This window comes from Heterodontus francisci, chromosome 29 (genome assembly GCF_036365525.1).
Source record: "Heterodontus francisci isolate sHetFra1 chromosome 29, sHetFra1.hap1, whole genome shotgun sequence".
In the NCBI taxonomy this organism is placed as follows: domain Eukaryota; kingdom Metazoa; phylum Chordata; class Chondrichthyes; order Heterodontiformes; family Heterodontidae; genus Heterodontus; species Heterodontus francisci.
In genome coordinates, this window is record NC_090399.1 from 16,849,514 (window position 1) to 16,864,106 (window position 14,593).

At 46.0% G+C, this 14,593-nt stretch overlaps 1 protein-coding gene across 3 annotated transcripts in view; it reads right to left on the reverse strand.

Annotated features, from left to right (window-relative positions):
* syngap1a (synaptic Ras GTPase activating protein 1a) overlaps nt 1-14,593 on the reverse strand; it is a 703,692-nt gene that overhangs the window by 42,533 nt on the left and 646,566 nt on the right. For 2 of the 3 annotated variants that reach the window (XM_068009530.1, XM_068009524.1), the window contains exon 15: nt 11,487-11,693. The exons of the other annotated variant lie outside the window; for it this stretch is intronic. In XM_068009530.1, coding sequence (XP_067865631.1) covers nt 11,523-11,693 — 171 coding nt within the window. In that variant the 3' untranslated portion in view covers nt 11,487-11,522. Of the gene's footprint in view, nt 1-11,486; nt 11,694-14,593 lie in introns of those variants that run through there. 3 annotated transcript variants of the gene reach the window in all.

Below are 14,593 nucleotides of genomic sequence, written 5' to 3' on the forward strand. Positions count from 1 at the left end.
GGGTATATAGAGAGAAAATAGTGCAGGAGTCCAGAGTAAGGGGGAGTAACATTAAAATAAGAGCAAGGCCATTCAGGGGTGATGCCAGGAAGCGCCTCTTCACAGAAATAGTAGTGGAAATCTGGAACTCTTTCCCTCAATTGAAAATTTCAAAATTGAGTTTAATAGATTTTAGTAAGGGTATTAAGGAACACAGAACCAAAGTGGGTAAATGGAGTTGAGATACAGATCCGCTATGATGTAATTGTTTGGCGGAACAGGCTCAAGAGGCTGAATGGCTTATTCTTGTTCCTATAATTATCCCCCATCAAAATTACTAGCTTTGGTGGAGGTCATTTTATTTTTTACTGGATGAAACAAAGACACACGTGTACATGAAAACAAGAGGGGCCTCCTCAAAAGGCCCAGCAACATTATCAAGTCAGCAGTCAACCATCCAGACTAAGAGGGGAAGTCAGCTTGGATGCAGTGTTTGCTTAGGTAAGGCAGTGGTCAGAGGGTTGTAGTTAGGCTCAGGGCATTGGCTTAAGGAGGAGACCAAGAATTTAAAACATGGGCCAGCCCTCTCACCTGGTGCTACCTACCTACCTGTGCCAGTGGTGTACATAGTGTGCGTACTGTGTGAGGCAAGATCAGGTTGGGACCCTACTGCGATCATTAGTCTGCGGGCACTCGACAGTCAAAAGCCTGAAAATAAGGAAAGGCCACTTGGGTGAGGCTGTGGGAGGCAGACGTACCGCCGTAGCAAAGAGTCAATGCTGTCAGGAAAAGATGAAAACAGCATGGCGGACTGACCAGGAAAAAAAAACGATGAAGCAGACAGGGGGTTAAACATCTCATTATCCGCAATGGGACAACTCAAAACGTTGAGTGACCTGGACTGGTGTAGCCAGCTAAATAAGACAGAAAAGCGCCTTGCGAATTTTCTGAACGCATCACTGTTCAGTAACACTGTCATCGTTTAACTAAAGGGCAGAGGTGAAAACCACTAATGCCAGACAGTTTATTGAAGAGATTAAATCTAAGATTTCATGTTCAGTGGAGCACAAAATTCAAGGCTGAGATTTCAGTGCAGGACTGAGGGACTGCTGCACTGCCAGAGGTGCCGTCCTTGAGATGAGATGTTAAACTGAGGCCCCGGCTGCTCCCTCAGATGGATGTAAAAGATCCCATGGCGCTGTTTAAAGGACACGGGACTTCTCCCCAGTTTCCTGGCCAATATTGAACTTGCAAACAACATCACATTGTCATTATCACATTGCTCTTTTGGGGAGCTTGCTGTGCGCAAATTGACTGCCGCATTCCCCACATTACAACAGTGACTATATTTCAAAAAGTACTTTTTATTGTGAAATGCTTTGGGATACCCTGAGATTATGAAAGGTGCCATTTTTAAATGCATGTCTTTCTTTCTTCATTACAAGACAGAAAAACAATCTAATGATCAGCATCATCCCCAACCCCAGATTATCTCACCTCCCTCACCAAGTATCTGCACCATCAACCTGGATTATCAGGTCCACCCTCTCCCTTCGCAACCCAATTATCAGCACTATCCCTGCCCCTGCACCCCTGATTATCTGCACCATTCCCCTCCTCACCCCCTTCCTCCCCCCCCCCCCCCCACCACCGATTATCTGCCCTATCCCTGGTGATCAGCACTGTTTCCCCTCCAACTAAGATTAACCACACCATTCCCATCCTCTGACCATCTGCACCATTATCTTGGAGAATTTTTCTGGGGTTCAGAAAAATGACGGATGTCATGGCTTCAGTTTGCATAAACCCAGTAAATCTAATTCAGCAATTATCGCGGGCCATCCACACACTCTGAAGCCTCATCCAGGAGTTTTAGTTGTTATGTGGGTGAAAGGTACCTGGTAGAATTTACTATCCATCCCGCTCTGATCTTTAGTCTAAGGTCCAGCAGACCAGCAGGAATTGGTGCTTTGCATCCAGAAGACCAACAGGTGTTGGGGCTTTGGGTCCAAGAAACCAACAATAGTCTGGGCTTCAGGCCCAGGAGGCTAACACCTTGGGGAATTACGGGTGCTGGATATCAATGGGAGTCGTGACTTCAGGTCTTGGAAACCAACAGGAATCAGGGATTTGGGTCTGAGAAACTATCAGCAATTGGAGCTTATATTTTGAAAGACCAGCAGGAGTTGGCTTCTAATTTGAGTCTAACATCCCCAGAACCTTTTAGTTGGAATTCTGGTTTGATGGATCAGCAGAAGTTGGGCTTCCAGTTTGAGACCAGCAGACACTCTAATTCTACTTTGAGACCAGCTGGAGTTTGGCTTCTAGTTCGAGACGAGCAGGAGTTGGGCTTCTTGTTTGAGATCAGCAGGCGTTAGGATCCGAGTTTGGGACCAGCAGAAACTGGGCTTCCAATTTGAGACCAGCAGAAATTGTAATTCTGCTTTGAGACAAGCAGGAGTTGGACTTCTAGTTTGTGACCAGTAGGAGTTGAGCTTCTAGTTTGAGACCAGCAGAAATTGGGCTTCTAGCTTAAGTGACTAGTCGGAGTTGGGGTTCTAGTTTAAATCACCAGTCGGAGTTGGGATTCTAGTTTAAATCACCAGTCGGAGTTGGGATTCTAGTTTAAGTGACCAGTAGGAGTTGGGATTCTAGTTTAAGTGACCGGTCGGAGTTGGGGTTCTAGTTTAAGTGACCAGTCGGAGTTGGGATTCTAGTTTAAGTGACCGGTCGGAGTTGGGGTTCTAGTTTAAATCACCAGTCGGAGTTGGGGTTCTAGTTTAAATCACCAGTCGGAGTTGGGATTCGAGTTTAAGTGACCAGTCGGAGTTGGGGTTCTAGTTTAAATCACCAGTCGGAGTTGGGATTCTAGTTTAAATCACCAGTCGGAGTTGGGATTCTAGTTTAAGTGACCGTTCGGAGTTGGGGTTCTAGTTTAAATCACCAGTCGGAGTTAGGATTCTAGTTTAAATCACCAGTCGGAGTTGGGATTCTAGTTTAAGTGACCAGTAGGAGTTGGGATTCTAGTTTAAGTGACCAGTCGGAGTTGGGGTTCTAGTTTAAGTGACCAGTAGGAGTTGGGGTTCTAGTTTAAATCACCAGTCGGAGTTGGGATTCTAGTTTAAGTGACCGGTCGGAGTTGGGATTCTAGTTTAAATCACCAATCGGAGTTGGGATTCTAGTTTAAGTGACCAGTAGGAGTTGGGATTCTAGTTTAAGTGACCGGTCGGAGTTGGGGTTCTAGTTTAAGTGACCAGTAGGAGTTGGGGTTCTAGTTTAAATCACCAGTCGGAGTTGGGATTCTAGTTTAAGTGACCGGTCGGAGTTGGGATTCTAGTTTAAATCACCAGTCGGAGTTGGGATTCTAGTTTAAATCACCAGTCGGAGTTGGGATTCTAGTTTAAGTGACCAGTAGGAGTTGGGATTCTAGTTTAAGTGACCGGTCGGAGTTGGGGTTCTAGTTTAAGTGACCAGTAGGAGTTGGGGTTCTAGTTTAAATCACCAGTCGGAGTTGGGATTCTAGTTTAAGTGACCGGTCGGAGTTGGGATTCTAGTTTAAATCACCAGTCGGAGTTGTGATTCTAGTTTAAGTGACCGGTCGGAGTTGGGGTTCTAGTTTAAATCACCAGTAGGAGTTGGGATTCTAGTTTAAGTGACCGGTCGGAGTTGGGATTCTAGTTTAAATCACCAGTCGGAGTTGGGATTCTAGTTTAAGTGACCGGTCGGAGTTGGGATTCTAGTTTAAGTGACCAGTAGGAGTTGGGATTCTAGTTTAAGTGACCGGTCGGAGTTGGGGTTCTAGTTTAAGTGACCAGTAGGAGTTGGGGTTCTAGTTTAAATCACCAGTCGGAGTTGGGGTTCTAGTTTAAATCACCAGTCGGAGTTGGGATTCTAGTTTAAGTGACCGGTCGGAGTTGGGGTTCTAGTTTAAATCACCAGTCGGAGTTGGGGTTCTAGTTTAAATCACCAGTCGGAGTTGGGATTCTAGTTTAAGTGACCGGTCGGAGTTGGGGTTCTAGTTTAAATCACCAGTCGGAGTTGGGGTTCTAGTTTAAATCACCAGTCGGAGTTGTGATTCTAGTTTAAGTGACCGGTCGGAGTTGGGGTTCTAGTTTAAATCACCAGTAGGAGTTGGGGTTCTTGTTTAAATCACCAGTAGGAGTTTGGATTCTAGTTTAAGTGACCGGTCGGAGTTGGGGTTCTAGTTTAAATCACCAGTCGGAGTTGGGGTTCTAGTTTAAATCACCAGTCGGAGTTTGGATTCTAGTTTAAGTGACCGGTCGGAGTTGGGGTTCTAGTTTAAATCACCAGTAGGAGTTGGGATTCTAGTTTAAATCACCAGTCGGAGTTGGGATTCTAGTTTAAGTGACCGGTCGGAGTTGGGATTCTAGTTTAAATCACCAGTCGGAGTTGGGATTCTAGTTTAAGTGACCGGTCGGAGTTGGGATTCTAGTTTAAGTGACCGGTCGGAGTTGGGGTTCTAGTTTAAATCACCAGTCGGAGTTGGGGTTCTAGTTTAAATCACCAGTCGGAGTTGGGATTCTAGTTTAAGTGACCGGTCGGAGTTGGGATTCTAGTTTAAATCACCAGTCGGAGTTGGGATTCTAGTTTAAGTGACCGGTCGGAGTTGGGATTCTAGTTTAAGTGACCGGTCGGAGTTGGGGTTCTAGTTTAAATCACCAGTCGGAGTTGGGGTTCTAGTTTAAATCACCAGTCGGAGTTGGGATTCTAGTTTAAGTGACCGGTCGGAGTTGGGGTTCTAGTTTAAATCACCAGTAGGAGTTGGGGTTCTAGTTTAAATCACCAGTAGGAGTTTGGATTCTAGTTTAAGTGACCGGTCGGAGTTGGGGTTCTAGTTTAAATCACCAGTCGGAGTTGGGGTTCTAGTTTAAATCACCAGTCGGAGTTTGGATTCTAGTTTAAGTGACCGGTCGGAGTTGGGGTTCTAGTTTAAATCACCAGTAGGAGTTGGGATTCTAGTTTAAATCACCAGTCGGAGTTGGGATTCTAGTTTAAGTGACCGGTCGGAGTTGGGATTCTAGTTTAAATCACCAGTCGGAGTTGGGATTCTAGTTTAAGTGACCGGTCGGAGTTGGGGTTCTAGTTTAAATCACCAGTCGGAGTTGGGATTCTAGTTTAAGTGACCGGTCGGAGTTGGGGTTCTAGTTTAAATCACCGGTCGGAGTTGGGATTCTAGTTTAAGTGACCAGTAGGAGTTGGGATTCTAGTTTAAGTGACCGGTCGGAGTTGGGGTTCTAGTTTAAATCACCAGTCGGAGTTGGGGTTCCAGTTTAAGTGACCGGTCGGAGTTGGGGTTCTAGTTTAAATCACCAGTAGGAGTTGGGATTCTAGTTTAAGTGACCGGTCGGAGTTGGGATTCTAGTTTAAGTGACCGGTTGGAGTTGGGGTTCTAGTTTAAATCACCGGTCGGAGTTGGGATTCTAGTTTAAGTGACCAGTAGGAGTTGGGATTCTAGTTTAAGTGACCGGTCGGAGTTGTGATTCTAGTTTAAGTGACCGGTCGGAGTTGGGGTTCTAGTTTAAATCACCAGTAGGAGTTGGGGTTCTAGTTTAAATCACCAGTAGGAGTTTGGATTCTAGTTTAAGTGACCGGTCGGAGTTGGGGTTCTAGTTTAAATCACCAGTCGGAGTTGGGGTTCTAGTTTAAATCACCAGTCGGAGTTGGGATTCTAGTTTAAGTGACCGGTCGGAGTTGGGGTTCTAGTTTAAATCACCAGTAGGAGTTGGGATTCTAGTTTAAGTGACCGGTCGGAGTTGGGATTCTAGTTTAAGTGACCGGTCGGAGTTGGGGTTCTAGTTTAAATCACCAGTCGGAGTTGGGATTCTAGTTTAAGTGACCGGTCGGAGTTGGGGTTCTAGTTTAAATCACCAGTCGGAGTTGGGATTCTAGTTTAAGTGACCGGTCGGAGTTGGGGTTCTAGTTTAAGTGACCAGTAGGAGTTGGGGTTCTAGTTTAAATCACCAGTCGGAGTTGGGATTCTAGTTTAAGTGACCGGTCGGAGTTGGGATTCTAGTTTAAATCACCAGTCGGAGTTGTGATTCTAGTTTAAGTGACCGGTCGGAGTTGGGGTTCTAGTTTAAATCACCAGTAGGAGTTGGGATTCTAGTTTAAGTGACCGGTCGGAGTTGGGGTTCTAGTTTAAATCACCAGTCGGAGTTGGGATTCTAGTTTAAATCACCAGTCGGAGTTGGGATTCTAGTTTAAGTGACCAGTAGGAGTTGGGATTCTAGTTTAAGTGACCGGTCGGAGTTGGGGTTCTAGTTTAAGTGACCAGTAGGAGTTGGGGTTCTAGTTTAAATCACCAGTCGGAGTTGGGATTCTAGTTTAAGTGACCGGTCGGAGTTGGGATTCTAGTTTAAATCACCAGTCGGAGTTGTGATTCTAGTTTAAGTGACCGGTCGGAGTTGGGGTTCTAGTTTAAATCACCAGTAGGAGTTGGGATTCTAGTTTAAGTGACCGGTCGGAGTTGGGATTCTAGTTTAAATCACCAGTCGGAGTTGGGATTCTAGTTTAAGTGACCGGTCGGAGTTGGGATTCTAGTTTAAGTGACCAGTAGGAGTTGGGATTCTAGTTTAAGTGACCGGTCGGAGTTGGGGTTCTAGTTTAAGTGACCAGTAGGAGTTGGGGTTCTAGTTTAAATCACCAGTCGGAGTTGGGGTTCTAGTTTAAATCACCAGTCGGAGTTGTGATTCTAGTTTAAGTGACCGGTCGGAGTTGGGGTTCTAGTTTAAATCACCAGTAGGAGTTGGGATTCTAGTTTAAGTGACCGGTCGGAGTTGGGATTCTAGTTTAAGTGACCGGTCGGAGTTGGGGTTCTAGTTTAAATCACCAGTCGGAGTTGGGGTTCTAGTTTAAATCACCAGTCGGAGTTGGGATTCTAGTTTAAGTGACCGGTCGGAGTTGGGGTTCTAGTTTAAATCACCAGTCGGAGTTGGGGTTCTAGTTTAAATCACCAGTCGGAGTTGGGATTCTAGTTTAAGTGACCGGTCGGAGTTGGGGTTCTAGTTTAAATCACCAGTCGGAGTTGGGGTTCTAGTTTAAATCACCAGTCGGAGTTGTGATTCTAGTTTAAGTGACCGGTCGGAGTTGGGGTTCTAGTTTAAATCACCAGTAGGAGTTGGGGTTCTAGTTTAAATCACCAGTAGGAGTTTGGATTCTAGTTTAAGTGACCGGTCGGAGTTGGGGTTCTAGTTTAAATCACCAGTCGGAGTTGGGGTTCTAGTTTAAATCACCAGTCGGAGTTTGGATTCTAGTTTAAGTGACCGGTCGGAGTTGGGGTTCTAGTTTAAATCACCAGTAGGAGTTGGGATTCTAGTTTAAATCACCAGTCGGAGTTGGGATTCTAGTTTAAGTGACCGGTCGGAGTTGGGATTCTAGTTTAAATCACCAGTCGGAGTTGGGATTCTAGTTTAAGTGACCGGTCGGAGTTGGGGTTCTAGTTTAAGTGACCGGTCGGAGTTGGGGTTCTAGTTTAAATCACCAGTAGGAGTTGGGATTCTAGTTTAAGTGACCGGTCGGAGTTGGGGTTCTAGTTTAAATCACCAGTAGGAGTTGGGATTCTAGTTTAAGTGACCGGTCGGAGTTGGGATTCTAGTTTAAGTGACCGGTCGGAGTTGGGGTTCTAGTTTAAATCACCAGTCGGAGTTGGGATTCTAGTTTAAGTGACCGGTCGGAGTTGGGGTTCTAGTTTAAATCACCAGTCGGAGTTGGGATTCTAGTTTAAGTGACCGGTCGGAGTTGGGGTTCTAGTTTAAGTGACCAGTAGGAGTTGGGGTTCTAGTTTAAATCACCAGTCGGAGTTGGGATTCTAGTTTAAGTGACCGGTCGGAGTTGGGATTCTAGTTTAAATCACCAGTCGGAGTTGTGATTCTAGTTTAAGTGAACGGTCGGAGTTGGGGTTCTAGTTTAAATCACCAGTAGGAGTTGGGATTCTAGTTTAAGTGACCGGTCGGAGTTGGGGTTCTAGTTTAAATCACCAGTCGGAGTTGGGATTCTAGTTTAAATCACCAGTCGGAGTTGGGATTCTAGTTTAAGTGACCAGTAGGAGTTGGGATTCTAGTTTAAGTGACCGGTCGGAGTTGGGGTTCTAGTTTAAGTGACCAGTAGGAGTTGGGGTTCTAGTTTAAATCACCAGTCGGAGTTGGGATTCTAGTTTAAGTGACCGGTCGGAGTTGGGATTCTAGTTTAAATCACCAGTCGGAGTTGTGATTCTAGTTTAAGTGACCGGTCGGAGTTGGGGTTCTAGTTTAAATCACCAGTAGGAGTTGGGATTCTAGTTTAAGTGACCGGTCGGAGTTGGGATTCTAGTTTAAATCACCAGTCGGAGTTGGGATTCTAGTTTAAGTGACCGGTCGGAGTTGGGATTCTAGTTTAAGTGACCGGTCGGAGTTGGGGTTCTAGTTTAAGTGACCAGTAGGAGTTGGGGTTCTAGTTTAAATCACCAGTCGGAGTTGGGGTTCTAGTTTAAATCACCAGTCGGAGTTGTGATTCTAGTTTAAGTGACCGGTCGGAGTTGGGGTTCTAGTTTAAATCACCAGTAGGAGTTGGGATTCTAGTTTAAGTGACCGGTCGGAGTTGGGATTCTAGTTTAAGTGACCGGTCGGAGTTGGGGTTCTAGTTTAAATCACCAGTCGGAGTTGGGGTTCTAGTTTAAATCACCAGTCGGAGTTGGGATTCTAGTTTAAGTGACCGGTCGGAGTTGGGGTTCTAGTTTAAATCACCAGTCGGAGTTGGGGTTCTAGTTTAAATCACCAGTCGGAGTTGGGATTCTAGTTTAAGTGACCGGTCGGAGTTGGGGTTCTAGTTTAAATCACCAGTCGGAGTTGGGGTTCTAGTTTAAATCACCAGTCGGAGTTGTGATTCTAGTTTAAGTGACCGGTCGGAGTTGGGGTTCTAGTTTAAATCACCAGTAGGAGTTGGGGTTCTAGTTTAAATCACCAGTAGGAGTTTGGATTCTAGTTTAAGTGACCGGTCGGAGTTGGGGTTCTAGTTTAAATCACCAGTCGGAGTTGGGGTTCTAGTTTAAATCACCAGTCGGAGTATGGATTCTAGTTTAAGTGACCGGTCGGAGTTGGGGTTCTAGTTTAAATCACCAGTAGGAGTTGGGATTCTAGTTTAAATCACCAGTCGGAGTTGGGATTCTAGTTTAAGTGACCGGTCGGAGTTGGGATTCTAGTTTAAATCACCAGTCGGAGTTGGGATTCTAGTTTAAGTGACCGGTCGGAGTTGGGGTTCTAGTTTAAATCACCAGTCGGAGTTGGGATTCTAGTTTAAGTGACCGGTCGGAGTTGGGGTTCTAGTTTAAATCACCGGTCGGAGTTGGGATTCTAGTTTAAGTGACCAGTAGGAGTTGGGATTCTAGTTTAAGTGACCGGTCGGAGTTGGGGTTCTAGTTTAAATCACCAGTCGGCGTTGGGGTTCTAGTTTAAGTGACCGGTCGGAGTTGGGGTTCTAGTTTAAATCACCAGTAGGAGTTGGGATTCTAGTTTAAGTGACCGGTCGGAGTTGGGATTCTAGTTTAAGTGACCGGTTGGAGTTGGGGTTCTAGTTTAAATCACCGGTCGGAGTTGGGTTTCTAGTTTAAGTGACCAGTAGGAGTTGGGATTCTAGTTTAAGTGACCGGTCGGAGTTGTGATTCTAGTTTAAGTGACCGGTCGGAGTTGGGGCTCTAGTTTAAATCACCAGTAGGAGTTGGGGTTCTAGTTTAAATCACCAGTAGGAGTTTGGATTCTAGTTTAAGTGACCGGTCGGAGTTGGGGTTCTAGTTTAAATCACCAGTCGGAGTTGGGGTTCTAGTTTAAATCACCAGTCGGAGTTTGGATTCTAGTTTAAGTGACCGGTCGGAGTTGGGGTTCTAGTTTAAATCACCAGTAGGAGTTGGGATTCTAGTTTAAATCACCAGTCGGAGTTGGGATTCTAGTTTAAGTGACCGGTCGGAGTTGGGGTTCTAGTTTAAGTGACCAGTCGGAGTTGGGATTCTAGTTTAAGTGACCGGTCGGAGTTGGGATTCTAGTTTAAGTGACCAGTAGGAGTTGGGTTTCCAGTTTTGGTGACCAGTAGTTGTGCTCCTAGTTTGAGACCAGAAGGGAAGTTGCACTGCCACCTTCAAGAACATCTCAAAATGCAAAATCTGTGAATCTATCAATCAGGTAAAGAGACCAAGCGGCAGCTGGAATCTCACTGAAATTACTGTGTGGGAAATTAATTTACGAAAACAAAGTATTGAGCCAAATCTTCGCCATTAATTATTTCACTGAAGATGTCTCCATTTAAAATGTGATGTCAGCCGTGGCTCAGTCGTCGGCACTCTTTGACTGAGTCAGAAGGTTGTGGTTCCAGTCCCAATCCAGAGATTTGATACTCCCAGTGCAGTACTGAGGGACTGCTGCGTTGTCAGAGGTGTTGTCTTTCCGGTATGATGTACCGTCTGCCCTCTCAGGTGGAAGCAGAACGGGGGAAATCTCTCCCTGATGTCTTGACCAATATTTATCACTCAACTAGCCTCACTAAAAACGGATTATCTGATCGTTTTCACTTTACTATTTGTGGGATTTTGCTGTGCGCAAACGGGCTGCTGTGTTTTCGACATTGCAGCAGTGACTGCACGTCAAAAACTGCAAAGCGCTTTTGAGACGTCACTTGGGGTCGTGAGAGGTGCTGTATTTACAGGAAATAAAAAGCAAGGAATTTCAAATAAACCTGCCATGCATCAGTGTACTCCGAATCCTACAGTATAATCTCAGGTTGTCAGATTATGCATAATTATCCAGCAATCCACCAGGTGACCAGCTCCTTTATGGCAGATATCCGAGATACACATGAATTTCAAAAGGCAGGTTTATTTAAGAGCTGAACTGGCACTACGGAAGGTGACACAAACACTCTGAGGGAAGGGGTGGGGGTTGGCTGGGTGGGGGGGGAGGGAATGCAAATCCCCGCACACACTTCCATCCTGTTGAACTGGAGCAGGACCGTCCGCTATCCGAGATACGCCAATGCATTTGTCAGCCAGAATAGAAATGAACAGCCTTAAAAATGAAGGTTTCAGTCGAACCCATTCTCTACATAGCCATGGAGATGTTTATGCACTGTACATTTTTGTTATGTTTATTTATATATTATATATATATCAACCTTTTTCCTTTTCTTTCTCATACAATAGGCCATTTAAACACGGCACAAGTAGAAAAGTGCAATGAAAAAATACCACTTTTAAGTGCATCAAGATCTGGGCATTATCCACAGCCATGGGACTTGGGAGTGTTCGTGCATGAATGACGAGAGGATATAAACTAATTGTTAATAGTTATAATCGGCTTTCATTCCACTGGCTCGCCAGTTCCATCCCACCGCAGGCCTGTGCTTTGAGGAGAAGTGGGGCAGGGGCAGAGGCAGGACAGAGATGGTGAAAGGGTGATGGGTAAGATGGTATGCACCCGGACCTTGCTTCCACTGGCCCATTCCCCCCCGCCCCCCCCCCACCACCACCACCACCCCCTCCCGCCGACACCTTTCCCCTCGCGTCAGTGGCCGCTGGCGTTACGGAATTCGCCATTCTCTGTGATCTGCAGGCGCGGCGGAGTTTGCGACGACGTCACGCCATTCAGCTGGGTCTCGCTGCACCGGTCTTTCATGTGAGTCAGGGTGCTCATCAGCCGGGAGTTGGTGGCCCCCATTGTTGAGAGCTGCCTCTCCTAAACAAAACAAAAAATATATAAAAAGGGAAGAAATCTGCGTTAAAGCCACAGCATCCGTTGCCAAGGAGGGCAAACCCCTCTGTACCCTGGAGCAGTCAAGCCAAGCCACGTCCGCAAAAACAACGAGCGAGAGGAAGCCAATTTATAAGAGGAGCAGGGGGTGGGTGGGGGCAGTGTGGCATGGAAGACTGAAGGTTAGTACTTTCAGAGCAAGAGCAATGTGACACCTTGAGCAGTGTCCTCGGACCTTCCGACCAACAGGTTTCACAAAATTGGTCCGTGGCATTTGGAAAGAACCCCAGTTGACACTCTCGGGGCTTAGGTTTTTACAAGTGGGCTGCGTTGGGCCAGAGTTGCAGAACAATGTGTTGAGGCCCGGGAGATTGCCAAGCTGAGCTAGTGCGGGAAAACCATGGGCAGTGGGGAGAAGGCGAGGTCAAAGAAGAGCCCAAAAAAAAAACCTTCTTTGCTACAATGTAAAAGGGGACAGCCTGAATCAGTGAGCCTCTTATCACCATGGCAATGGCTCGTACTTCTCATCACAAAAGAAAAGAGTTTTTTTTTTTCAAATCTAAACGTGGTAAAGAAAGGACAGGGGGCATGGTTTTAAAATACAGATGGCCTGATCGCATAATTAGATTTTAATAGTCTCCAATCGGAATGATGAAGAGTGCTCACTGCGGGATTGTGGTTGGGATGATTCCAGGGTACAAGGACATTTCAAAGCATCGAGAATCAAATCTACCAACAATCTACAACATCTCCGCTTTCACATCCCAGTGCAGTGTGCTCCTCCGTTGTGGCCGAGGCTCCGGGACCATTGTTATTAAATTAATGTCACGGCCTGGCGATGGGCAGCGCCCACTTTTGACTGATTGGCCCAATTCACTCAATGTCCACTTTTCCTCCACGCTTGCTGTTTCGAAGCTCCAGTATTGCCCTCCCCGCCCCTCATCATATATCACAGCCACATGGCTTCAGGTGGGAGTTGTCTTGAAATGAGCATATTTATGCATTTTCACCATACCTGGCCACGACCACAGGTATCTTAAAGTTATATATATATATATATCCTACTGACCAACTGATGCAGCCGAGGGGTAAAAATCAATCATGAGCCCACACGCCACCCCCCCCCCCCCCCCCCCTTCTCCCCACCCCAACGCCCTCCCTGAAAGACACGGCCGGAAATGTCAACCTGCAGGGTAGAAATGGTCAACACGAGCCGTGTCCTTGCTACCCCATCCTGATAATCTGCACTGTCTCACCTATGACTGGGTAAATTCGAAGACATGGTGGCCAGTGAATGGCGTCCCCCCTCCCCTCCCCCTCCACCCCCCACACACCGATCCCCCCCAAAATGAAGAGGGTCAACATTAATTGAATGATGGTTTTTACAGTCCGCTCACAGTCCGCGAAGCATAATATTGGGCGGGGAGTAAAACCAGTGTTCTATCCGATCCCGCGTTCCCCACCCGCCGTGTTAGGTTAAAATTTATCCCCTAAGCGCCTGCAAGCCCCTGTAGCTCCAGATGTGCCATCTCTGAAGGCACCGTAGCTCGGACCACAAACAAATGAGGAGACACACAGCACAGAGAATGAAAAGCTTCCACTTGTGACAGAATGGAGGTCATGCAAACATCACAGGGGAGCATTTTGTGGGGCAAGAAAAGAAACATATGACAATCGCCAATTTGGTTTCCCATTATCTTGCATTTCCCACCTCTCAGTCTCTCTATACTGGTTTGGCTCTTTGAATGTAAGTGAGTTGTGCTGCAGATTGACTCACACAGTGAAGTACTGTCACCGGTAGACTGGGCAGGGACAGTTCACACTGACTTCAAATCGTTGGCTTTCACCTCATAGCCTGTCCCAGAGTTGAAAGTTCAAGGTTCAAATCCTCCCAGTCTTATTGCTATTCAGTTTAAAGCTTTAATGTATTCTCATAGATTTGAGTGGGAAGTGGGGGCTGCCCAATAGGATTAAGCCTCAAGAATCCCATGTGAATCTGAAGGTGAAACCATGTGTCTCATACCCTGTTCTGGAGATTTCGTGCCGCACTTTTGTTCGGCTATATTTGCCTGAGATTACCTTATATGAATGAGCACAACAGGAACATTCTATAATAAAACTCATGTGCTCTGTATCTGTGCGTGTCCATATCTCTGTGTGCGTATATCTGCATGTGTATATATGTGTGTGCATATCTGTGAGTATATGTCTCTATGTGTTTTTGTGTGTATCTCTATCTCTGTTTGTATATCTATAACTGTGCCTGTATGTGTAGAAGGAGTCATTGAGTTATACAGCACAGAAACAGGCCCTTCGGCCCATCGTGTCTGTGCCGGTACAAGGAGTAAAACCAATAGCAGCAAAACGCTCTGTCCCATAACCTTTTGTCAGCGACCACTTTGAGACTCCTGCCATGGCGACAGAGAGGTCTCTGCTGTTGAGAAGGAGCGCTATTTGGGAGCAGCAGGGACTTCACAGTGGACTTCAGCCCACCAAACTGGCAGTCGTTGAGTTTTACTGCAGCAAACCACAAAGTACATTTGTAAATAATGACCAGCCAAAACCAGTGCAGGAATACCAGAGATGGGAGAATGGAAGCAACAACGCCATGAAATGTATTTTATAAATTATACCCGGTGATAAACATCTCTCTAAATGAAGGTGGAGGAGCTCCAACAAAGCAATTAGCTCTACTCCTCCACACAACACTTCCCACAATGATGCACATCATACATTCAATTACACCTCATATCAACAGAGCAGGCTTCTTGGTTGCGGGATATCCTCAGATTTCAATGGAAGGCGGAGGATAGTATAGTATATGTTGCAATGGATTCAACCACAGTGGGGAAAAGAGGGAAGACATTATTTGGTGAAAAATGTTC